Here is a 25,659-nt window from a genome sequence, read left to right on the forward strand (position 1 = left end):
AGGTCGTAAGTTTAAAGAAGTCCTTTATTTTAGCCACGTTCAGGCCAAGTTTCTAATAAGGGAAGCTAAGAGGGAAGTTATTCCTAAATGATAGAGAATATAGGAAGTCACTCAAGGCAGTTAAGGTCTTGGCTTTCTAGTAGCACCGCGTTCAACTCCAGGAAGACTCAGGCAACCGGGAGACCCAGGGCTGGGACAGCCTGGGATCTGTCCGCCCGATAGCGGGCGGGGGCGGGGCTTCGGGTCGGGGCGGGGCCGGGCTGGGCCGGCCGGGGCGGGGCACGCGACTGCTCCGGGCGGCGATGGCGGCGGACGGGGACTGGCAGGATTTCTATGAGTTCCAGGAGCCGGCCCGGAGCCTCCTGGACCAGGAGAACTGTAACGCGAGCCCCGAGCCCGGGGCGGGGGCGGGGGCGGGGGCGGGGGCCGGGGAGGGTGGGGGCGCCGACGGTTTCCCGGCCCTGGCCTGCAGCTTGGAGGAGAAGCTGAGCCTGTGCTTCCGCCCCTCGGATCCGGGCGCCGAGCCCCCGAGGGCAACCGTGCGGCCCATCACGGAGCGCAGCCTCCTGCAGGGGGACGAGTGAGTGCGGGCCCCGGCCAGGAGCGGGCGGGAGCCTCCCCTACCCCTCGCCCGACCGGCAGGCCCTCGGGCCGCAGCTCCTCCCCGCGCCCTCCTTCCGACCGGACGCGGGAGTCCCCGCCCTCTCGCCTCCCTCCTCGGGCCCTCGGCCTCGGCTCGCCCGGCAATTTAAATCCCCTGCCCCCCGCAGCCACGCGCCCTGAAAACCTCCGCCTCGGTCCCTCCCGCCCTCCTTCCTGCAGACCAAACCGTCGTTTGCATTAGAGGGGAATCGCCCATGCAGAGCCCGTAGTTAGAGACGGCACCTCCTGGGGCACGTGTGTCGCCATTCATTCACTCAAGTCGCATTTATTAAGCACCTGCTGAGTGCCAGGCGCTGCTTCGCAAAGGGAACACCAAAACGACTGGGCACTGTCCCTCCCACTTAGGACACAACGTAGGATGGGAGATAGATTTGTAAACAAATATATGTATGGATGTAATTAGCGCTGCAATGGTTATATGTACCAAATGTGGGAGACTTAAAAGCGTGTGTCTTGGGGAGAGTCAGGAACGACTTTATAGAGAAATGTGCAAACGAGATCTGACTGATGAGTGGGAGTGTGCCTGGCAGGGGGAAAAGTGTCTAACGTTCTAGGTGGAGTATATTGCCTGTGCATAAGTACCAACGTGCGAGGCAGCATTTAGGGCACAGGAATCTTTGGTACCCACCCGAGAGCCCTGGTAGAGTGTGAGCTGCCACAGAGACGAAAACGAAGGGCCCTGCTTACTGATGGTAACGATCGCATGGTCTAGTGGGGAGACCAAGGCATACACAAGTAATATTAATAATTACAGAATCACCTAAGAGCAATGATAGGAGGTTCACGGGGATTTATCACAGCTGGGAGGGGTGAGGCGCAGAGTTCCTGAGGGCACTTTTTAAATCACCCTGAGCCGCAATTATAATTTGGTTAAGTAAGAGTTGTAATTAGGTACTATGGTTCTACCCCCATTAGGTGGTAAATAGGAATGGTGAGAGTAAAGGGACTTGAGCATGTTGTGTATATAGGGGGAGAGGAGCCTCCGGAGAGGCTGAAGGTAAAATGAGTGGAATAAGATTGGGCGCGGTGGCTCACACCTGTGATCCCAGCACTTTGAGAGGCTGTGGTGGGAGGATGGCTTGCTTCCAGCAATTCGAGACCAGACTGGGCAATATCGTGAAACCTGGTCTTAACAAAAAAAATTTTTAAAATTAGTGCAGTCTGGTGGCGCATGCCTGTGGTCCCACGGACCCAGCTGCTCAGGAGGCTGAGATGGCAGGATTGCTTGAGTCCGGGAGGCGAAGGTTGCAGTGAGCCATCATCGCACAACTGCACTCCAGCCTGGGTGACAGAGCGAGACTTTGTCTCAAAAATGAGGACATGGGAAGGAATGGATTTTCAGAGCATTGATGGGATGGAGAGACTCTTAGAGGTTAGCGAAGAATTTTTGAGAGACAGGACAGGAGTCACGGGCACAGAAAGGAGTTTCCAGCCTGATTGTCTCCTTTCCTTTGTGAAACAAACAGATTTATCAGGAATAAGGTAGGAAGCTTGAAAAGACAGCTTTGAGAGTGGGGCCTGTAAACATGGCTGAGCAGTGGTGCAGGCCCACCTGTGTTTGGAGACCATCTTTTATTGGTTCCTCTGTACAGTGTTCTGCCCAGGTGTAGAGAAGGGAAACATTTATAATTGGGTTTTATACACACATGCATGCAGTCAGTAGCAAAAGATGACATTTTTGGAAGCCAGTTCCCAAAGAGAAGATAATTTTATGTATATGTAGATTTAGATACTCTGAATCACTAAACCCAGGACACATTCTGGATTTAAAAATCAGTGTAGATTTATTATGTATTTGGGTTTTTCAAGAGTAGCTGACTTAAATCAATTAGAGGATTGTACGTAGATCGTTAAGAGTTTTTGTTTCACTTAGACTGTCAGGAGAGTAGGTTATTTTAGCCTTTGCTTAAAAATATTTTGTTGCTCTTGTTAATGGTATTTAGTAGATGATATGTTAGTGGTAATGCATGTCTCTTGACTTGGGAATGCATATGAAATCTCTGTTTTTTTTCGGGAGTTGGGAGCTGGTCATCACTGGCATTGTCCCTTTTATATTGCAAAAACATACTCACCATTGCTTGATAGTCTGTTCCAGTTCCCTTTTCACTAGATATAATTGATAATTGTTTTACTCAGATATTGCTGTGCTTTAGGTCAAGGGGTCCCCAACCCCTGGTCCACAGACCAGTACTGGAACTGGGCCACACAACAGGAGGTGAGTGGCTGAGTGAGTGAGCAAAGCTTCATCTGAATTTACAGCTCCTCCCCATTGCTTGCATTACCACCTGAGCCACCTCCTGTCAGATCAGCCACGGCATTAGATTCTCATAGGAGCGTGAACCCTATTGTGAACTGCACAAGTGAGAGTTCTAGTTTGCAGACACCTTATGAGAATCTAATGCTTGACGATCTGTGACTGCCTCCCCTCTTCCCCAGACAGGACCATCTAGTTGCAGGAAAACAAGCTCAGGGCTCCCATTGATTCTACATTATGGTGAGTTGTGTAATTATTTCATTATATATGACAATGTAATAATAGAAATAAAGTACACCATAAATGTAATGTGCTTGAATCACCCCAAAACCCTCCCCCACCCTTGGCACTTTATTTAACTTCTCTGAGCCTCAGCTTTTGTTTTGGTTAAATATGGATTGTATTTACCTACTGAGGTTTTACTTATAAGAGTATTCGGCAGGATTCGATGTTGGCAGGACTTTGACCTCCTTGCAAAAGAGCTGTCCTGACTGTTGTTTACGACTGGTTGTAATACTTTATGATAAAGATGAAGGCAGTTCATATGTCTTGACTGCAGAATTCTAGAAATCTTTCACTAGAGTTGCCTCTGTGTCCTTCCAACTACCATTGTTTTGACCTTGGTGGAGACTATTAGTTGGCTTTCATTTTTTTGGAAGATCAGACTCACTGACAGGCACTTCTAAGTGAAGTATTCCATCCCATTTGCCTTTTTCTTTTAGCCTTGTTTAAGAAGGAGCAAATAAGCAGACAAAGCAAACTCCTCAAATTCTGGACTGTCTTCACCTGCTAGTGTATCCTGCTTAAGTTCCTGACCAGGATTAGGTCTATAGTCAGTGATATGGTTTGGCTGTGTCCCCACCCAAATCTCAACTTGAATTGTATCTCCCAGAATTCCCACGTGTTGTGGGAGGGATCCAGGGGGAGGTAATTGAATCATGGGGGCTGGTCTTTCCTATGCTATTCTCGTGATAGTGAATAAGTCTTACAAGATCTGATGGGCTTATCAGGGGTTTCCGCTTTTGCTGCTTCCTCATTTTCCCTTGCTGCCGCCATGCAAGAAGTGCCTTTTGCCTCCTGCCATGATTCTGAGGCCTCCCCAGCCATGTGGAACTGTAAGTCCAATTAAACCTCGTTTTCTTCCCAGTCTCGGGTATGTCTTTATCAGCTGCATGAAAATAACCTAATATAGTAAATTGGTACGAGTAGAGTGGGGCGTTGCTGAAAAGATACCTGAAAATGTGGAAATGACTTTGAAACTGGGGAACAGGTAGAGATTGGAATAGTTTGAAGGGCTCAGAAGACAGGAAAATGTGGGAAAGTTTGGAACTTCCTAGAGACTTGTTGAATGGCTTTCCCAAAATGCTGACAGCAATATGAACAATAAAATCCAGGCTGAGGTGGTCTCAGATGGAGATGAGGAAGTTGTTGGGAACTGGAGCAAAGATGACCCTTGTTATGTTTTGGCAAAGAGAACTGGTGGCATTTTGCCCCTGCCCTAGAGATTTGTGGAACTTTGAACTTGAGGGAGATGAGTTAGGGTATCTGGCAGAAAAAATTTCTAAGCAGTAAAGCATTCAAGAGGTAACTTGGGTGCTATTAAAGGTATTCAGTTTTATAAGGGAAGCAGAGCATAAAAGTTTGGAAAATTTGCAGCCTGACTATGTGACAGGAAAAAAAACCCATTTTCTAGCGAGAAATTCAAGCTAGCTGCAGAAATTTGCATAAGTAGCAAGGAGCCTAATGTTAATCCCCACAGCCATGGGGAAAATGTCTCCAGGCCATGTCAGAGACCTTCATGGCAGCTCCTCCCATCACAGGCCTGGAGGCCCAAAAAGGAACAAGTGGTTTCGTGAGCTGGGCCTAGGGTCTGCCTGCTGTGTGCAGCCTAGGGACTTGGTGCCCTGTGTGCCAGCTGCTCCAGCTGTGGCTGAAAGGAACCAAAGTACAGCTCAGTCTGTGGCTTCAGAGGGTGCAAGCCGCAAGCCTTGGCAGCTTCCATGTGGTGTTGAGCCTGCAGGTGCACAGAAGTCAAGAATTGAGGTTTGGGAACCTCCTCCTAGATTCAGAAGATGTATGGAAATGCCTGGATGCCCAGGCAAAAGTTTGTTGCAGGGGCGGGGCCCTCATGGAGAACCTGTGCTAGGGAAGTGTGGAAGGGAAATGTGGGGTTGGAGCCCCCACACAGAGTCCCTACGGGGGCACTGCCTAGTGGAGTTGTGAGAAGAGGGCCACTGTCCTCCAGACCTCAGAATGGTAGATCCACCTACAGCTTGTACCGTGCACCTGGAAAAGCCACAGACACTCAACACCACCTTGTGAAAGCAGCGGGGAAGGAGGCTATACCATGCAAAGCTACAGAGGCAGAGTTGCTTAAGACCATAGGAACCTACCTTTTGCATCAGCGTGATCTGGAGTCAAAGGAGATCATTTTGGAGCTTTAAATTTTGACTGCCACACTGGATTTCGGACTTGCATGGGCCCTGTAACCCCTTTGTTTTGGCCAATTTCTCCCATTTGGAACAGCCATATTTACCCAATACCTGTACCCGCGTTGTATCTAGGAAGTAACCAGCTTGCTTTTGATTTTACAGGCTTATTGATGCAAGGGACATGTCTCAGATGAGACTTTGCCTGTAGACTTGGGTTAATGCTGAAATGAGTTAAGACTTTGGGGGACTGTTGGGAAGGCATAACTGGTTTTGAAATGTGAGGACATGAGATTTGGAGGGGCCAGGGGCAGAATGATACGGTTTGGCTGTGTCCTCACTCAAATCTCAACGTGAATTGTATCTTCCAGAATTCCCATATGTTGTGGGAGAGAACCGGGGGAGGTAATTGAATCATGGGGGCTGGTCTTTCCTGAGTTTTTTTCGTGATAGTGAATAAGTCTCGGGAGATCTGATGGGTTTATCGGGGTTTCTGCTTTTGCATCTTCCTCATTTTCTCTTGCTGCCACCATGTAAGAAGTGCCTTTCACCTCCACCATGATTCTGAGACCTCCTCAGCCATGTGGAACTGTAAGTCCAATTAAACCTCTTTTTCTTCCCAGTCTTGGGTATGTCTTTATCAGCTGCATGAAAATGGACTATACAGTCAGTTATTCAGTGTTTGAAAATTTCTTATCCAGGAAAGTGTGAGCCAGAAACCCAGCAAGTTTAGCAGTCCACAGACATTGCCTCTAATTCTGCTTCGCTGGCATTAGAGGAGATATTCCAACAGAGAGGAGAATAGGAATGGACTGTGCATATGGGAGCTTTGCTGGGTAGATGAGTTAGTTCTCTAGAGCTTTTTGGGGTCACATTTTTATTAAGGCTAATTTTATTTTTTATTTTATTTATATATTTTTAGAGACAGGGTCTTGCTCTGTCACCCAGGCTGGAGTACAGTGGTGCCATCATAGCTCACTACAGCCTTGAGCTCCTGGGCTTAAGCAGTCCTCCTGCCTTACCCTCCAAAAGTAGCTGGGACTGTGGCACATGCCACAGGCCTGGCCAATTAAAATTTTTTTTTTTTTTTGGTAGCGATGTGGGCCTCTCTTTTGTTGCCCAAGTTCAAGTTTGGTCTTGAACTCCTGGCTTCAAGCAATCCTCCCACTTTGGCTTCCCAAAGTGCTGGGATTACAGGCATGAGCCACCAGGCCCGTCCGTAATGTGCATTTTAAAGCCAGACATCATTTGGGATGTTATGCTTTTAACAGTTGCAGTCCTATTGCTTCTTTTTAGCCCCCAATCCCTATTTGTTAACTATGTTATGTCTGTATTTTAAAATTTTCATTCTTGGGCTTAATACCTAGGTGATGGGTTGATAGGTGCAGCAGATCACCATGGCACATGTTTGCCTGTGTAACAAACCTGCACATCCTGCACATGTACCCTGGAACTTAAAAAAAAAATTCATTCTTATGTTTGTGCCCTAGCCAAGATTGTTTTTGTATCCTAGTGTCTTACACACTTGGAAAGAAAGCCTATTGCTTATTCACAATTAGATACCTAATAAACATTTTAGGGTGTTTTTTCTACATGACATCTTTGTGTATACCTCTAGCTAGCTTGTATGTTTAGTGTTTGACTTTACGTATCCCAATTAGATTTCAAGTCACTTGTATCTCTGAACTTTAGTTTTTCATAAAACATCATGTTTTCTTGTCCTGATTATTACTTTGGTATTGAAACCTGAATTTTGGTCATGAAATTTGAGTTTGGTGTTCTTATCTGGTCTGGTTTGGGACTCTCTTCAATACAGCTCATTTGAATTAATGCTTAGAGTAATGGAGCTGGAAGGAGTGTCTGCTTCTTGTCCAGGTCTCTCATTTATAGAAGGGCAGAGGATATCTAGGGAGGTTAAGGGGCTTGGCCAATGACTCGTTGTTTGAAGAAGGATGGAGATGAGAGTTTGTTTCCCTAGTCTCAGTCAAATGCCCTTTCCATTTGACCCTCTTACCTCCCCGTAATGCTGTTGGGTAATAAGGTCAGGTAACTGCATTGGATAGAGCCCGTGCGCTTTATTGTGAACTCCCTCTCTTTCTCCTTTTCGTTGTATCTGCCTTAGTGCTTAGCTTCTTTATTACAGATTAGATCTTAAATCCTGTTCTCACATTGAGAGCGAATTCTTCCTCCAGAAAGGATAACAAACCTTTTGTTTGAGAGAGATTTTTCACTGTTTGAAATGGTCTATGTGTTTGAAGTTACAGAAGAAAAATAAGTGTAATGCACAGTTGTATTTATTACTCATGTGACCCTGGAAACATTTCTTACCCGCCCTGTGTTTCAGTTTCTTCATCCGTAAAATGAGGACAATAATGGTTCCCCCTTCTAATGTTGTTTTTGAAGATTACATGAGTTAATACACGTAAATTGCTTAGAACAGTGCCTAGCACCTAATACAATGGAAGCGTTGCCTACTGCCTATTGGGAGTTTTCTGTACGCCTTCACCTTCCCTTAGGACTTCTTGTCAGCTCAGTTATGTGATTTTTCACCTAGTTTTTGTTTAGGAGACTACTTTGTTGATGTTTTTCTGAGAAACAATGTGCTTTCTGTTTTTCTCTGTTTTCTTTGACATTTGCTGCTCATCTTTCACTGAATATTTGTTTAAGAAAGACATACAGAATGTTAATTTTCATTGATTGTAGCTTTCTTCTTTTTAAGGATTTGGAATGCCCTGACAGATAATTATGGGAATGTGATGCCTGTAGACTGGAAGTCATCGCATACTAGGACCTTGCACTTGCTTACTCTGAACCTCTCAGAAAAAGGGGTAAGTTAGGAATTGAACCAATAGTGTTTGAATAACTGATGCTGATAATAGAACTAAAACAGTAGCATTTCTGCTTAACACAGATTCACTGACCTGCCTCTCATTTCTGAAATTATAGCAGTTGGGGTGGCTCTGTCTTGCTGTCTTGGCTCTAGGGCCATCACCTTGCTGGCACATTCCTCCAGTTCTTCTCCAGCACACTCATTTTTATATGTGTAGCTAAATTTCCATCACAATTTTTTTTTTTTTTGATGGAGTCTCACTTTGTCGCCCAGGCTGGAGTACAGTGGCTTACTGCAACCTCTGCCTCCCAGGTTCAAGTGATTCTCCCACCTGAAACTCTAGAGTAGCTGGGATTACAGGCATGAGCCACCACGCCTGGCTAATTTTTGTATTTTCAGTAGAGACAGGGTTTTGCAGTGTTGGCCAGGCTGGTCTCGAACTCCTGACCTCAGGTGATTCACCTCGGCCTCCCAAAGTGCTGGGATTACAGGCGTGAGCCGCTGTGCCTGGCAGTGATGATGCACTGAAACACTCAGTAAAATTTTGATGCACTAAAACACTCAGTAAAAATGCTAGCCTTTGGTTTAATATACTGAGGGTATTGGAATCTCACATGGAGTTAACTTTTTAATGAGTGTAGTGACCTGCTAGACATGAGATGTTGTAAGGAGACTATGTATTCCTGTGAATACTGGAGAACCTTTAAAAGTAGTTCTTGGCTTTTAAAATGTGGTCTTGGCTAACTTATCTTTCTTGGGGTCTCCTGTGTACATCCTGGTATTGTAAAGTGAAGATGCCTTGACTAAGAAGTGTGAGCACGAGTGATGGGACAGGTAGGGAGGCAGAAAAGGGTTGAGAATTACTTGAAATGGAAAATCACAGTGTTAAGCTTGTTTAAATCTGATGAGAAACATAGCCAAATTATCCAAGTTTCAGGGCCAGGCTGTTTAAGTTCCTTATCAAATAATAATGTAAACTCATGCCAGATCTTCTTGCCTGCTCTATATTTCATTACGTGTAATTATGTGATTATTGAGAATATAATGCAGTAGGCCGGTCAGTATTTTAAATAGTATTGTTAATGTTTTGTTAAAAGGATTTTCTTACATATGTGATCAGAAAAGCCTACTGTTATTATTTTCTAGTAAAATGTAGAGTTCTGGCTATATTTCCCAGTATTCAGTAGCTATGGAAATCTTCCTGACTGTGCCAGTCATTAATCCCATTAAGCTTTGCAGACTGACCTGGCATACATTTAATGAAAAGGAACAAAATGAGGGATCTTTTGCTCTGTCTTATGTTTACTTAGGTCCTGGCTATCATTTTGGGCTTAGTTCAAGTTTCCCTTCCTCTCTGAAGCTTCCTATTACTGTTTTAGCCTTTGCTGATCTCATGGAATTATACAATTTTAGAGTTGGAAGGGGCTTTAAAGGACACTTAATCCAGCCTCTCACTTGGGGGGAATCCTCACCTCCAGCATCTCTGACAGATGGTCATTTAGCCGTGGCCTAAATCCCTGCACGGAAGGAAAACACACTCCCCTCTGGGGGAACTGATGGCACGTGTGGGGTTGTGAACTTTGAAGGGACTTGTTATCTGTGCCACGGGGTTTAGCCTTGCTGTCTCATGGGTGCTAGTCCCCAGATCACTTCGTCCCTGTCTCTAAAATTACCACTGCCTTCTCTTGTTAATCATATGTTTCTGGGTCTGTCACTAGATTGTGACTTCCCGGCGGGTATTTATATTTGTCTTTATAGTAACTACACTATTCCTGGCACATAGTAAGTATGAAGATACCTGTTTATTGAGTGAATAAGTGAATAGCCTTGTCAGTGAAACTGTAGGGTCAGAGATCATGATAGAAAGGTTTTAAAAAAATATTTTCTGTATTATTTAAAGTAATGCAGAATGCACCGAAACCAGTCCATGGGTACTACTTTTTTGACATATTAAAAAATAGCATAGAAGAGTTTTCATTCATAGCTTCAAAGAGGCCCATTAGCAGCAGGAATGAGACACTTTAATCCAATTTCATTGACTAAATGTACAGTGGGCCCACCATATTCTCTGGTTTCACATCTGCTGCTTTAGCCAACTGTGGATTAAAAAACTTGAAAAAAAAAACCCACAATAAAATAACAACACAACAATTGAAAATAATGAAAATAAAAAACCAAAAACCAATACAACTTTATAATGTAAATATTGTATAGTTATATACAATATAACTATAAACCATTTACCTTGTATTAGGTATTATAAGTAATTTACATATAATTTAAAGCTTATAGGAGGATGTGCACAGGTTATATGCAAATACTACCCCATTTTATATAAGGGACTTGAGCATCTGCAGATTTTGCTATCGAGGTGTCATGGAACCAATTTCCCTTGGATATTGAAGGACTGCTGTATGTCTTGTATTGTTCTTAGATCGCATCTTGGGAAGTTGCTCCCTTTTGCTGCCTTGTGAATGTTATTTTCAATGCCATGGTAATGATATGGCCAAGGCAGTGATTAGTAATGACGTAGAGTTTAATGCTAGTACTGACATTAAAAAGCCTTACCTGGCCGGGCGTGGTGGCTCATGCCTGTAATCCCAGCACTTTGGGAGGCCGAGGTGGATGGATCACCTAAGGTCAGGAGTTTGAGACCAGCCTTACCAACACGGTGAAACCCCGTCTCTACTAAAAATACAAAATTAGCCGGGTGTGGTGGTGCATGCCTGTAATCCCAGATACTTGGGAGGCTGAGGCAGGAGAATTGCTTGAACCTGGGAGGCAGAGGTTGCAGTGCGCCGAGATCGCGCCACTGCACTCCAGCCTGGGTGACAGAGCGAGACTCTGTCTCAAAAAAAAAACCAAAAAAACAGCCTTACCTGGAAAAACTCAGCAGATGAAAGTGAACACGTGATCATTCACCTATCATCTCTCTGTTGTGACATGACTATTCTGGTGATGAATAGAATTGAAATCAGAACTCTGTTTCTCAGAGAGGATTAGCACACACTGAGTTTCTGAAAAACAAATGGGCAATAAGGACTATGTAAGAAGCCACCACGTCATTCTATTACATGGTATATAATTAAACATTTTTTTAATCTGGCAAAGTTACTGTATTTACCATTGCCACCTGGTGCTCTATTTGTGCCATGACTAAGCTATGTAAAATTTACCTTTTGAAAGCGTTCTTTAGATTATTTTACTTATAAAACAAAGTGTATAGAAATTTTTTTTTGACAAAAGAAGAATGTTTTTTGCATTAAAAAGAGAAAAACATTCAGGAAAACTAGTTTGCTAGATTGCAGTTTTAAATTTTTCTTTGATTGAAGATTAAGATGGCACACTTCTAAATTTGATATGTCTTTTTTAGAGTAAGGCAACTGGTATCTTTCAAATTCTTATGTGGGCACATTTTTTCCATTTGATGTATCTTCGGTTTTATACAGGGAAACAGTACCACCGGGTCTGTATCTAACCCTGGCATTGGAAGGAGTGATGGGAATGCTTGGCAAAGAGAAGGCACATTTAATGCTGAAGGGAGGAGTGAATAATGATACCCATGACAGCCAGGGCTAGTTTGCAAAGCCTGAAAGATATTCCAGCTCTTAGCATGTGCCATCTCTGTGGGGAATGGACTTGGCTCTCTCTCTGGAAAGATGATCTGGGATCATTTCTGTTGTCATGGAAATTTATTATAATAGTTTACTGTTATTACTCATGTGTTTTGGCCATAACACTATTCTAAATCTGGTGCCATTCTTGAATATACTTATATGATAGAATGCTTCTCATTCATTTCAGCTTAAGAACATCTTCTGTGCTGTATTTCTCCTTCTATGTGCATTTCTTTCAGGACAGGGACTTTTGTATGCATCTTTATACCTTTAAGAGTAGAAATAAGAAAAAGATAATGTCTTCCATAGAAGCAATTTGATTGATTGATTGATAGATTGAGAGAGTGTCTCCCTCTGTTGCCCAGGCTGGAGTACAGTGGCGCCATCATAGCTTACTGCAGCCTCCAACTCCTGGGCTTAAGCGATCTTCCCGCTCCAGCTTCCTGAGTAGCTAGGACTACACACGAGCACCGCCATCCCTGGCTAATTTTAAGAAAATATATTTCTGTAGAGACGAGGTCTTCCTGTGTTGCTCAGGGTGGTCTTGATGTCCTCACCTCAGGAGATCCTCCCACCTTGGCCTCCCAAAGTGTTGGGATTAGAGGTGTGAGCCATAGCAACCTGGGCTTCCTTAGGAGTAATTTTTTTTTTTTTTTTTTGAGACATGGTCTGGCTCTGTTGTCCAGGCTGGAGTGCAGTGGCACCATCTTGGCTCACTGCAACCTCCACCTCCTGGGCTCAAGTGATCCTCCCACCTCAGCCTCCTGAATAGCTGGGACTACAGGCATGTGCCATCATGTCCGGCTAATTTTTTGTAGAAATGGGGTTTCACCATGTTTCCCAGGCTGTTCTCAAACTCCTGAGCTCAAGCAATCCACCCGCCTCAGCCTCCTAAAGTGCTGGGATTACAGGCATGAGCCACTGTGCCCACCCTGGATTAATTTTAAAATTAAAACTTTTAGTATTTATAAGCCAGAAGGGGAAAAATAAAACAAAATCATGGTCCTCAAGCTGCAACATAGGAAGAGTGATTGGGAAGGGGGTGTGAAGTGTCAGAAGTGTAAGGATCGATGAAACTTACCGGTAGGTCTACTCCATGGTATCGACATGCCTTTGTGATCACAGTGTGCCACATTTTCATCTTTTACAATATTGAAATAATACATCCCCTCTCATCAAGAGCCTAGTCTCTTGATCTTTCTCCTTCTTTAAAAAATTAAATTATTAAAGGAACAGCTGTCATAGTTTAAAAAGTAAATTAGAACTATAGGACTTAAATGAAAAGGCAGTCTCTGCTCCACTTACGTCATCCTTGATTTCTCCTTACCAGAGGTGACCACTTTAAATGATATCAGCTATTTCTTTTAGCAGATAACATGCTCATGCCATTTTACTTGATATTATTTTATCAATTTTAGACTTTATTTTCTACCCAGAGTGTGAAGGTTTAGCTCTCTTACTGTCCTTTGCCAATCCCTGACACCGTACCCTCCCACAAACTTCCCTTTCCCCATCTTCCCAGTATAATTACATAACATCTGGGGTTGAATTAATCTTTATCATTTATATTTACTATTTAAATGTGCACAGTTGACCCATTTTGATATATTATGTTTACATTTTCTCTTTTTCTACTTAGGTTTTTTCTTAGGATACTACCTGCCTTTTTGTGGTTTATTTAGTTTATAATTAGCTGACCAGTTCAGCCTCAATAGAGTCATAGAACTCATTTTAGTAAATGGACCGCACTAGGTAATCTATCTAGTCCTTCTGCTCTCCCTCCCCACCGACCTCTCCCTCTTCTCCATGTTCTCTGCAGTAAAAATTCTAATCTGAATGTTACTCCCTAGTGTAGCTTTACAGTCATCATTCTGGGATTTTCACTTAACAATCATTATGAGAATTCTCTTTGTCACTTGTTATTAGACCACATATCTTTTTTCTTTTTCATTTTCCTCCTGGTAGCTTTTTGAGAAAGGGCGCATGAGAGGTAAAATTTTTCAGAACTTGTATGTCTGAAAATGTCTTTATCCTAAGCCTCTGCCTACTTGTTTTAGCAGAATATAGGATTCTAGGATGGAATTTCTCCAAACATGGAAGTTACGTTGATTATTTTCTAGCATCTATTGTTGCTATTGAGAATTCATATGACATTTTGATTCCTGATCCTTTTAATGTGATTTTTTTTTTTTCCTCCCTGGAAGCTTTTATATTCTCCTTTTTTCAACACAGTGTTCTGAGTTCATGATGCTGTGTTGAAGGCCATGGCCAGGCCTTTGCTAGGCTGATGGTGCAGTAAGAAATAAAATGAGAAGGGATGTCGTCACTTTGCAGGAGCCTGGAGTTGCACTATAGGGTTGTAGGTGGACCCTGCAGTGTCGATGGGGCCCTTCTCCCAGCCTAATGTTGGAAAGTCAGCATGCCAGTGCTTCTTCCCTTGGACCTTCTCACGTGCAGGTTTCTTACTCTGTAGGCTGTGTTCACCTGCAAACTTCAGATGCTCATGTTATGAAGAACTAGGGAAGCAGTAGGAACCTACATCCACTCCATTGTGTCCTCAGCTTTAGATATATATCCTCTGCATGTATAAATAATTTTGCCAGGTAAAATTTTATCATTTTAGTTTTACACTATGTAATAGAATGACATGGTGGCTTCTTACGTAATCCTTGTTGCCCATTTATTCTTTGGAAACTCTGTGCTAATCCTTCCTGAGGAAGAGAGTTCTAATTTCAGTTCCATTCAACACCTGAATAGTCATGTCATGACAGATAGGTAGATGATAGACAGATGTTCACTTGTTCATTTTAATCTGCTGAGTTTTTTCAGGCAAAGTTTTTACAATCAGTACTGGTATTAAACTCTAAGTCATTATTAAGGGGCTGTTTATATTGGTGTGGGCAGGGTTAAGGGAAACTAACTTGATGTGGTGCAGTCCCCCAGGGCTGGCAACAGAAACTGGTACTTTAGTAGTCCTGGGCGTGAAGAGGTAAGGAGAGGGAGAGATTACCAGAAACTGTTGATATTGGCCTTGTGGGAGAAGTCTGCTAATCAAAGCTGTGGCTTTGATGAAGAGCCATAGTCAACAAATGACAGTCTGACAGGGAGGAAGACAGCAAAATACATGCCCAGCTTTCACCATCCCACCTTCCAGTCTCCCAGTGTCTGCCAATGGGGTTTAACCCACCTGGAAGCCAGACAACAAGGGCATCCTTTGATGTCTTCCATAAAGGTCATCCTCCTGGAGCACAGAGCAGGGTGGAAGATGGTGAGGAGGTGAGTGGTGAATCACCACCTTAGTTAGGTTTAAAGATGTTCTTGGAACCTAGGGTTATTATTTTTTGTTGAGAAGGAATGTGCAATTGGAAGGGCAAGTGTGACGCTCATGGACAGATCCCGCCTTTCAGGGAGTTGATCATCTTTTACTCAAATATTAGAAGTTAGTTTGCAAGTAACTAACTTTTATGTTTTCTTTAGAATGTTAACGTCTACCAATCTTACTGTGTGTTGCTAACCCTGCCCATATTCTCCCTTCTATTCACTGTAATTCCCTATGACTTGCTAATGAATACCGTAATTTTTTTCTGCATATCTGACAGCTTTTATAGCAGTCTTACGCAGCATCTCAGTGATTTCATGTTTATTCTACATTCTTCTCATTTCTGTTCAAGATGAATATGTACTCATTGCCTGGCTCAGAGTGATCGTAATAATTTCTCCCTCTCGAGGGAAAGCTCTCAGTAGTTGCTTTTCTCTGCAGCCTCTTTTACTCAGAGCTGTTAACTTTGTTTTGATGAGGATGTCCTGCTTTTAATGATGGGTATTTTTGTTTTTAGGTAAGTGACAGTTTGCTCTTTGATACGTCAGATGATGAAGAGCTGAGAGAACAGCTGGATATGCACTCAATCATCGTCTCCTGTGTTAATGATGAACCCCTCTTCACGGCAGACCAGGTATAGAGGAGATACTCAGCAACGCAAGGAAAGGAGACTCTAGAGCTGAAAAATGGCTTCTTATTATGACAGTAAATGATGGCTGTTGGTTTACTTATCTTTCCTATTTTTTTCTGGTTATACAGGCTTAATAGTTAACTCTTCCACAGAGAAAAATAAGTATTTGTGATCTGAAGCAGAAGAGATTATGTTAGTTGGGAAGGTTTCCAACAGAGGCCTTGTTGAAGATTATAACAAGGTACCAAGGAAAGGTGGTTGCTTAACCCCAAACCAGAAAAATATTGTGAGTTTCCTTGTTTGTTTAGATTTACCCAAACACGGACAAACTGAAGTATCTGTGTAGAAATTATTTAGTATCTTTAAAACCCTGGGTAAAAAGCATTAGCATGTATTAAAGTAACATATTGTGTGCCCCAGAAAGAAGTGAGCATTATTCCCGTGGAATGCGCTATTGAGGTCAACCCTGTATTCACTTAAAACCAGTCGAATCAGCTTTCTCATTTTCTGAATACTCTTCCCACCTCTGTTGTATTGTTGAAATGTGATGCCAGAACTTCTTCCTGAAATAAAATGTTCCATGGCTACTAGGACTGTGAATTCTACCACACTCTATTTTTAGGCTGGAAAGACGAGATCAGTAAGGAGATATATTATGGCAAGCTTGGGAGGAGTACATTAAAAATTTACATTAAAATTGTGTTATTTGGATCCTCCTTAGTCATATTTGTGGTTGAATTGTTCTAGGCATGGGAAGAATGTGGTGCTTAAAAAAGCAAGGTAATAGTAGGTTGGAAGGTTGTTTTGAGGTAGAGGGTAATCTAGGGATAGCCATGACCTTGAGAATTCATTGTCCCCTCACTGACCTGCCTAATACCATAAGCTCTCCCGTTTTTTTTAAGAGTTAGAATAACAGATTCTGTAGGATCCTTGGGTGGCTCATTGTACCGTATTATATATCCGGTTTTGGAGACTCTTCTTATAATTAACATAATCCCATCTCCTTCAGATTTGCCTTTGTTTTTCCTTGGTGGAAATCTTACCTGTTAAGCTTGTTAATTCATAAAGCATGGAAATATGCTCATGATGTCTTCCTCCTTCATTTAATTGTGTTTAATTTTTTTTTAACTTTAGGTCCTTTTTTCTAACTATTGAGTAATTTTCCTGGATTTCCTTTACATTTTTGCTGAGTTCTATATCCTTCTCAACTTTTAGAATCTGGAACAGGGCGAGATACTGTTGTAAGATTTGAGCAGCACTGCACTAGACGGTAGATCATTGTTTAAAATCAAATGTATTTCTGAAGTTTTTCTGCTTTTCACAGCATTTTTCTCTTTGGACTTCTACTTTTTGAGTAATTAAAAAAATCCCTTTTTTTCATTGAATTAACATATAGAATTATTTTTCTGCTGTTGAAAGAATATTTTGCTGTCATAGAGGTAATTTCCCATTTATATATACTTTTTTTGTGCTATTGTATTTTATAAATTTTATGTCAGAATTTTTGATAAGATACCTTTAAATTGAGCACTTGTATGTCTATGGTAAATTTTCTGTTATTTGCTTTCTTCTAATGATTACTCTATGATCTGGCTCTGGTGTGTCTGAAGTAAATTATTATGTGTTTGTAGCGCGATTTCCTAGACTTTGCAAGACATATTAGGGCCTTCTGAATCATGATGGCCGTAGTAAATCCAATTCTATTTAGGTTTGTGTTTAGTATATTGTAATTTTTTCTTGATAAACCATGTTCACTCCTACAGTCAAAATTTTGATTATTTGGAGCATCCACACCTGAACACCATTGGTTAATGGAGAATTCAGTACATTTCTGCTCTGGGTGCCTTAGGTGAGCACCGTGTTCCAGATAGATCATTTTCCTTTTGTATATTTGATTAACAGTGGTATGTGTGTTTTCGAAGGTTATTGAAGAAATTGAAGAAATGATGCAGGAATCACCGGACCCAGAAGATGATGAAACCCCTACACAGTCAGATCGGCTTTCAATGCTTTCCCAGGAAATTCAAACTCTTAAGAGGTCTAGTACCGGCAGTTATGAAGAGAGTAAGGGAGCCTGCTGAAATCAATGATTTCTGTGCTTTTTGTCTATATCAAATCTATAGTATGATCATCTCCAGAAAGCTTTGATTTCATCCTCCTTCTGTTTGTGTCTGTGTCCAAATTTACTTTTTTGTTGTTGTTGTTGAGACGGAGTTTCACTTTTTGGCCCAAGCTGGAATGAAGTGGCATGATTTCAGCTCACTGCAACCTGTGCCTCCCGTGTTCAAGCAATTCAAGCAAGCCTCCCAAGTAGCTAGGATTACAGGCACCTGCCACCACGCCTGGCTAATTTTTATATTTTTAGTAGAGACGGGGTTTCACCATGTTGGCCAGGCTGGTCTCGAACTCCTGACTTTATGATCCTCCCGCCTTAGCCTCCCGAAGTGCTGCGATTACAGGTGTGAGCCACCATTGCCCGGCCCCAAATTTCCTCTTATAAGGACAGCAATCATATTAGATTAGGGTCTATCCTAATGACCTTATTTTAATGTAATTACCTCTTTAAATACCATATCTCCAAATACTGTAACATTCTGAGGTACTTGGGGTTAGGACTTCAACATGTGAATTTTGGAGAGGACACAATTGAGTCTATAACAAACCCTATCATATTTGAAGTGTAGAATAGATATTCAGTAATTATTTGTCAAATGCAATTCCTGTTTGTACAAATAGTCTTGTGTGTTACTATGAAGAATTTTGGGAACCATGGATCTGTTTGACATATGTGAGAATAATGAACTCTAGAAACTCTACAGTTGATTTTCATGAAAAATTTCTGAATAAATATAACCAGCCTGTGAATAGCCTGAGGCTGGTTGGAAGGTGTGTATCTAATCATTGCCTTATGACTGGTCCCCTCCTTGAATAGGCACTGATGGGGTCTGTATCTGCTCAACTCGTGTTGTCACCTAGTTTTATCTTTATGGCATGCCCAGTCCAAATCTTAGTTACCTAAAGATCTTTGGGTTGTATGGCTTCAACATACGGATGGTCAGACAGACCAAATTCTTTCAGATGGTCTGATTTCACTATGCTCCTGTAGATAAGGGCTAAACAGCGTTAAGGTCCTGACTCCCAAATACAGTCCTGATACCTGATACAGATACTAAAATCTGTATTGGTTTGCTAGGGCTGCCAGAACAAAGTACCACAGAGTGGGTGGCTTAAACAACAGGAATTTATATTCTTATAGTTCTGGAGGCCAGAAGTCTGAGATCAAGGTGTTGGCAGGTTTGGTTTTTTTCAGAGGCCTCTCTCCTTGACATGCGGATGGCTGCCTTTTCCCTGTGTCTCCACGTGGTCTTTCTTCTGTGTCCTGATCACCCTATTTTATAAGAATACCGGTCATATTGGGTTAGGGCCTATGCTAATGCCCTCATTTAACCTTAATTTACCTCTTTAAAGACCCCCTCTCCACATTCTGAGGCCCTGTGGGTTGGGACTGTCACAGGGGGGAGAAGTGCTGAGAAAAGACTGAAATGGGGTTTCAGGGAATATTGTTTCCTTTTGTCTTCCCAGTTTTTTTAGTCCATTCTTGCACTGCTATAAAGAAATGCCTGAAACTGGGTAATTTATACGAAAAGAGGTTTAATTGGCTAATGGTTCCACAGGCTATATAGGAAGCCTGGCAGCATCTGCTTCTGGGGGGGGCCTCAGGGAGCTTTTACTCATGGTGGGAGGCAGAGCTGGAGCAGACATCTTCACATGGCTGGAGCAGGAGGAAGGGGGCCGGGGGGAGGAGCCACACACTTTTAAACAACCAGGTCTCATAAGAACTCTGTCATGAGAACAGCACCAGGGGGATGGTACTAAACTGTTAGAAATTGCCCTCATGATCCAGTGACCTCCCACCAAGCCCCACCTCCAACATTACATTTCAGTATGAGATTTGGTTGGGGACACAGATACAAACCATATCACCAATTTCAGCAAAATTCACAGATCAGGACGTATGTAATTAGGTGTCTATTTAGTTTAATTCTTTCAGATCAACTGCTTTCCTGTTCAGAGATATCCCAGAACCCTGCTGAACGGCTTGCAGTTTCTTGTTAGCAGGTGGATTCTGTACTTTCCCTCGGCTTTTTTGTTTGTTCTTTTCCATGTACAAGCCTTCACAGTCTTGACTGAAGTATTATTCATGGAATGATTTATTTGCACAAGTAAAAACTTTTGTTAGACTTTCTTCCCAGCAAGCTGAGAAGTGACTCACCTGCCCACTTACCTCTACTCAGATCTGCTCTCCAGAAGTTTAAGAATTCTGAGAAGATCACACACAGTCAATTTAATTGCTTGGAATATGATTTTTGCTCTTTGGCATTGATTACATAGGTGTTTATTTAGTCATTCCTAGTGACTACTCTGTTTTGCTTCCTTGGAACGTTTTTGTCTTAATATCTGCTGTATTTTGTTTTTGGTCACAGGAGTGAAAAGGCTGTCAGTGTCTGAGTTAAATGAAATCCTGGAAGAAATTGAGACTGCCATTAAGGAGTACTCTGAGGAGCTGGTGCAGCAGTTGGCTTTACGAGATGAACTGGAGTTTGAAAAGGAAGTGAAAAACAGCTTTATTTCTGTTCTTATTGAAGTGCAAAACAAACAGAAAGAGCACAAAGAAACAGCAAAAAAGAAAAAGAAACTAAAAAATGGCAGCTCTCAGAATGGGAAGAATGAGAGAAGTCATATGCCCGGCACAGTAAGTGATGTTTTGCAGGAGGCGTCGAACACTGGAAACAGGTTCTGTGGTGGTCCCAGCCTTCGGGGCTGGTGGCAGGTGTGCAGGTTGTACATGGGCAGGAGTGTTACGCTTCTAATCAGAGCCCAGTGGGATTTTATTCCAGAATACCACTGTGCTCAGTTTCTTCAGAAAGTCGTTTTCTTGACTAGGGTGTACTGGTTTTCTGAATAATAGTGAAATGTTTAGCAAGGAAGTAAGTGGAAGGAAGAGGGGGCAAAAAAGGAAGATGTCTTGAAGAAAAGAAGCTTTAGCAAGTGACCATTTTTACCACATCAAAATTTGAAGAGTGGTTATGTATATTTGGCTAGTAGTTTTTTTCTTATTTTTGCTGAACTCTTATGAGTTGTGTGATAAGAAATTAGAAGGGGTTTATTTAGGGGTAGCAGAACTCTGCTCAAGGCACAAATTGTTTGTAAACAGGTTCCTCCTGATTTTTCAGCGAGGTTGGAATACAAGAAGGTAAGTGACATCAGCCATTTGGCCTAGTATTTGGCAGACTAGACTATTACTGACTGGTGAAAACAAGTTTAGAACATCTGAAACGCTGATGCTTTGATAAGATTTTTTTTGTGTTGAAGTCTTGTATATTCCCACCTTGATTTTGTTTGTGTGTGAAGAAATGTTGGTTTTATTTTTAGAGTATAATGGTTGGGTAAAGGGATCTCTTTTTCTAAATGGAACATCTCTTTTTAATTTGTGATATCAATAACGTGGTCTCACAAATCACAAACTAGCTATTATGGCTTGCAATAATATGCGTTCTGTTTTTGATAAAGTCTAATTTATTTATCTAAAGAATACTTAGCAGAGAAATAGATCTCATTAACCAGATGCTGATGGAATCCTGGAAATACAGTTCTAGGATGGTGGGCCACCAATGAGCAGTTAATACAAAGAGAGTCTTACCATGTAGCTCATTTATTATGCTGTTATTAGCCTATGAATAAATCCATATTTTTTTAGTGTAATGTTCATTTGTATCTATTTTGAAAGGACATTGCGGCTGGGCACAGTGGCTCACGCCTATAATCCCAGCACTTTGAGAGGCTGAGGTGGGCTGATCACCTGAGGTCAGGAGTTCGAGACCAGCCTCAACATGGAGAAACCCCATCTCTATTAAAAATATAAAATTAGCCGGGCGTGGTGCTGCATGCCTGTAATTTCAGCTACTCTGGAGGCTGAGGCAGGAGAATTGCTTGAATCCGAGAGGTGGAGGTTGGGGTGAGCCAAGATCACGCCATTGCATTCCAGCCTGGGCAACAAGAGTGAAACTCCATCTCAAAAAAAAAAAAAAAGAAAGAAAGGACATCGCTTATACATTGACATTGAAAAAAGTTCTCAGATATCTATTATTTTTAAGAAATGGCAGTATTGATTGAATAGATGTTTATTTAGTCATTCCTAGTGAGTACTCTGAAAAAACCCCAAAACCAACCCACATTTGTTTGAATATACAATCCTAGAAAATTTGCTTTAAAATATTAGGGACACTATTTTGCATTTGCATCTCATATTTTTAGAACTGGCACCCTGTAAATTGCCCTGTTATGCAAGTGAGATTAAGTAAAATGCTTAGTTAAAAAGTCATAGCATGGTTGGTAATTTCTGCCTATTTGCTTTTAGGGATTACATGTAAATCCTCCATTTATTGCTGTTAACACTTGGCTGAGAAAAGTAAATTTATCCCTAGAGGAGTTTAAAGGCTTCGTTTTGTAACTCCCATGTAAAAAGGGTTAGAGTAAATCCATTGTGTAATTTTACATGGCATTTATATTGAGAAATGGATTTGGCAAGGCAACAGTTAGGTCTTACTTCAGCCTTCATTGGTCTTGAAATAGATTCATAGTAACAGTAAATATTTTTCATAATGTTTGAACTTTTGAAGTTGCATTTTGCCTGATTTACAATTTGTGTCAAAAATTTTAATCAGTTCAGTAATGGCATGGCTAAGCTTGCAGTACAGTTTCCTGTATCCTTTTAAAGCCTAAAATGCGGCCGGGCGCGGTGGCTCATGCCTGTAATCCCAGCACTTTGGGAGGCCAAGGTGGGCGGATCACCTGAAGTCAGGAGTTCAAGACCAGCCTGGCCAACATGGTGAAACTCCGTTTCTACTAAAAAATAGAAAAATTAGCTGGGTGTGGTGGCGCATGCCTGTAATCCCAGCTACTCTGGAGGCTGAGGCATGAGAATCGCTTGAACCCAGGAGGCGGAGGTTGCAGTAAGCCAAGATTGCTCCACTGTACTCCAGCCTGGGCAACAGAATGAGACTCTGTCTCAAAAAAAAAATAAATAAATAAAAATAAAAAGCCTAAAATACCAGGGAAAGACCATCCTATCTGTGACACAAGTAGGCTGGAAGTGTGATTCTGAAAATAGTGGTAGGTTGCTCAAAAGAAACCCAAAGTGAAATAGGCAGTTGGATAAACAGATTCCAGTAGCTTGCCAAACATTTTACCAAGCATTTTATATCACATGCAGTCTTGGCAAGACCTGGTCTCTATGAGTTTGCTATTATCAGTGATACTAATTCCTAAAAAATGGTGACCTCCTTAGAATCGTCATATGTTACCTGTTTTTTCAATAACATCAGTCACTTTTTTTTTTTTTTCCTACCTGAGATATTTTTGTTTTATTAGCAGGAGTTGAAGTTTTTCGTTAAGTATAGAATAGCTTCCTTCTATTTTTCTTCATGTATTTTTCACTGAAGCAGTACATCAATTTGTAGTTGGCATACCACTTTATCTAAAATTGTTACCTTGTTCTCTTTGGTCCAAAGATACTCTAATGAAATATTGGAGTGGGTATAGAGCAGAGTTAAACTTGGAGACGGATTTTGTTTTAAATATTTGTTGTGGTGAAAAAAAAAATAGAGGGCATAGGGATGCTATTTAGAGCATTAGAAAATTTCATTAGACCATGAAAATATGTGAAATGTTACAGAAAGTAGTATCTTATAAAAGTGAAATATGATTTTGATTGGAGTTTTAGGTTTAAAATAACCATAATGCTGTGTGTTGGGTAAGATGAAACAACATTCATTCAGCAAGGATTTGTGGAGTGCCTTCCTGTGGCAGGTGTTCTTCAAGATACAGTGGGAAGGATGACTCATGACGGTAATTCTAGGACTTTGAGAGGCTGAGGTGGGAGGATCCGTTGAGCCCAGGAGTTTGAGATCAGATTGGGCAATACAGTGAGACCTTGTCTTTACAAAATAAAAATTATAAAATTAGCCAGGTGTGGTGGCATGCACCTGTAGTCCCAACTACTTGGGAGTCTGAGGCGAGAGGATTGCTTGAGCCCAGGAGGTTGAGGCTGCAGTGGGCTATGGTCACACCACTCCACTTACAGCCTGACCCTGTCTCAAACAAAAAAGAAAAAACAGAAAAACCACAGTGGTGAATAGAATAGAATAGACGAGGCTCATCACATGCCCTCCTGGAGCTTATAGTCTAATGACGGAGAAAGGCGATAAACAAGGAAAAAATGAATAGATGATGGAATTTTAGTAGTAAATAAAGGCCGTGAAGAAAACCAAAGGCTGGGTGAGGCGGTAGATAGCGATGCTGTTGGGAAGCTGTTTTGGAGAGTGTCACTACACCACTGCTTCTCCTTATTGACAAGGGAGGCTGTCTAGTCCTTTTCCAATTCTCCATTTGAAGAGGAGGTTAGAGGAGTGGACCTCTTTGGGAAATGCAACTCAAGAGAGTGGCAGGCTTTCTATTTCCTCTGTCCTTTTTTGCAGCATCTGGAGGAGCAGAGGATGGGGGTTAGAGAGTGGTTAAAGGGCACTCTCCATTTATCACTATGGTGACCTACATGTATTTCTTTGTGCTGACCGTGCTGTTTTGGGTGACACTTCTTTATATTCAATGCTCTTCTTCTGGAATCAAATTCGTTACCTGCTTCTTCTGTCCACTTGGGGGATTTTTTTTTTTCTCACTCATCTTTTAAAATCAGGGCCAAGCATTGTCTTCCTTTCTTAGAACCTTCCTTGATGACTCTGTCTCCAATGCAGAGTTGACTACTCTCTCTTTTTAGAGGGGTTAGTGTTATTCCTCTTTAGTATTTCTATTATCACTGTTGTATCATACTGCAATTTTTTGTTTTCATGCCTATCTCTGTTTTATGTTCCTAAGGATAAGAAATTTAACTTTACTTTCTTGGTATTCGTAGATCCAACCTTAGGTACCTAATAAATTTCTGCTGAATGAATGAGTGAACGAAAGATAAACTTGCAAATGTGTATTTCTGTCTTGGATCTTTCTGCCAGGTGTCAAACCCATGGACAATGAATAGAATATTGACTAAGAGCTTTGGGTTAAGAGCTGTGTTTGAATCTTGGTCCTGCATACAGACGGCTTTGAATTTTGGAAAGATTAAATGAAATAATGTATATAAGATTAGCAAACATAGCAAACACCATGAGTAAATGCTAATTATTATATATGTCCAACTGCCTACTAGACAATTCCCTTTGGATATCTTGTAGGAGTCTGAAATTTATACTGTTAATCCAAAGTTACCATTTTCCTAAAATTGAATTATTTTCTCTTGGTTAGCAAAACTAGTTTATCTACTCACTGAAACTGATAGAATTTCCAAGTCAAAGAATATAGAGTTTTAAATGGCTTTAAATGACCAGCTTTTCAAATTATTCTGTAGAAATGTAGCCCAGTAGAGCATAAGAGTGACCATTTTCCCACACCTTCCACCAACAGTGGATGTTAAGAGCTTTTGAATATACACCGCATAGGCAAACAATAGGTTTGATCTGTTGACCATTTGTATTCTTTTATGAGTTGCCTATTATGTTTATGTGCCTGTTATGAGATGTTTTCATATTTATTTGTGAGGGTACACATACTTTTGATATTGAAGTACCACACTGTGTTGTAATCATTGGCTTAAACCTGTCTTCTAGTAGTGCAAGCTCTTTAAAGTCTCATTCACACTGCTTTCCCAGCACCTCACCTAATTTCTTGTTCTTTGCACATCACTTAATGCATGTTTGTTGAATTGAAACTTCAGTGTACAGGAGATTGAATCCCGGAGGATTTAGATTTGTAGTATTTGAATTATTATTGTTCTGTTGGGGATTTTTATTGGGGGAGCCAGGCTTCT

The 25,659-nt window shown here is 41.6% G+C and overlaps 1 protein-coding gene across 5 annotated transcripts in view; it reads left to right on the forward strand.

The window, feature by feature from the left end:
• Window positions 1-276: 276 nt before the first annotated feature.
• FEZ2 (fasciculation and elongation protein zeta 2) overlaps window positions 277-25,659 on the forward strand; it is an 80,643-nt gene continuing 55,260 nt past the window's right edge. For all 5 annotated transcript variants that reach the window (XR_008522451.2, XM_024242038.3, XM_063713726.1 and 2 more), the window contains exons 1-5: window positions 277-580; window positions 8,066-8,174; window positions 15,630-15,746; window positions 17,666-17,807; window positions 20,228-20,496. Coding sequence is in view for 4 of the 5 variants with exons in the window: in XM_024242038.3 (XP_024097806.1) it covers window positions 303-580; window positions 8,066-8,174; window positions 15,630-15,746; window positions 17,666-17,807; window positions 20,228-20,496 (915 nt within the window). In the remaining variant the exon portion in view is untranslated. The remainder of the gene's footprint in view (window positions 581-8,065; window positions 8,175-15,629; window positions 15,747-17,665; window positions 17,808-20,227; window positions 20,497-25,659) is intronic.

Source organism: Pongo abelii, chromosome 12, assembly GCF_028885655.2.
Source record: "Pongo abelii isolate AG06213 chromosome 12, NHGRI_mPonAbe1-v2.0_pri, whole genome shotgun sequence".
NCBI lineage: Eukaryota > Metazoa > Chordata > Mammalia > Primates > Hominidae > Pongo > Pongo abelii.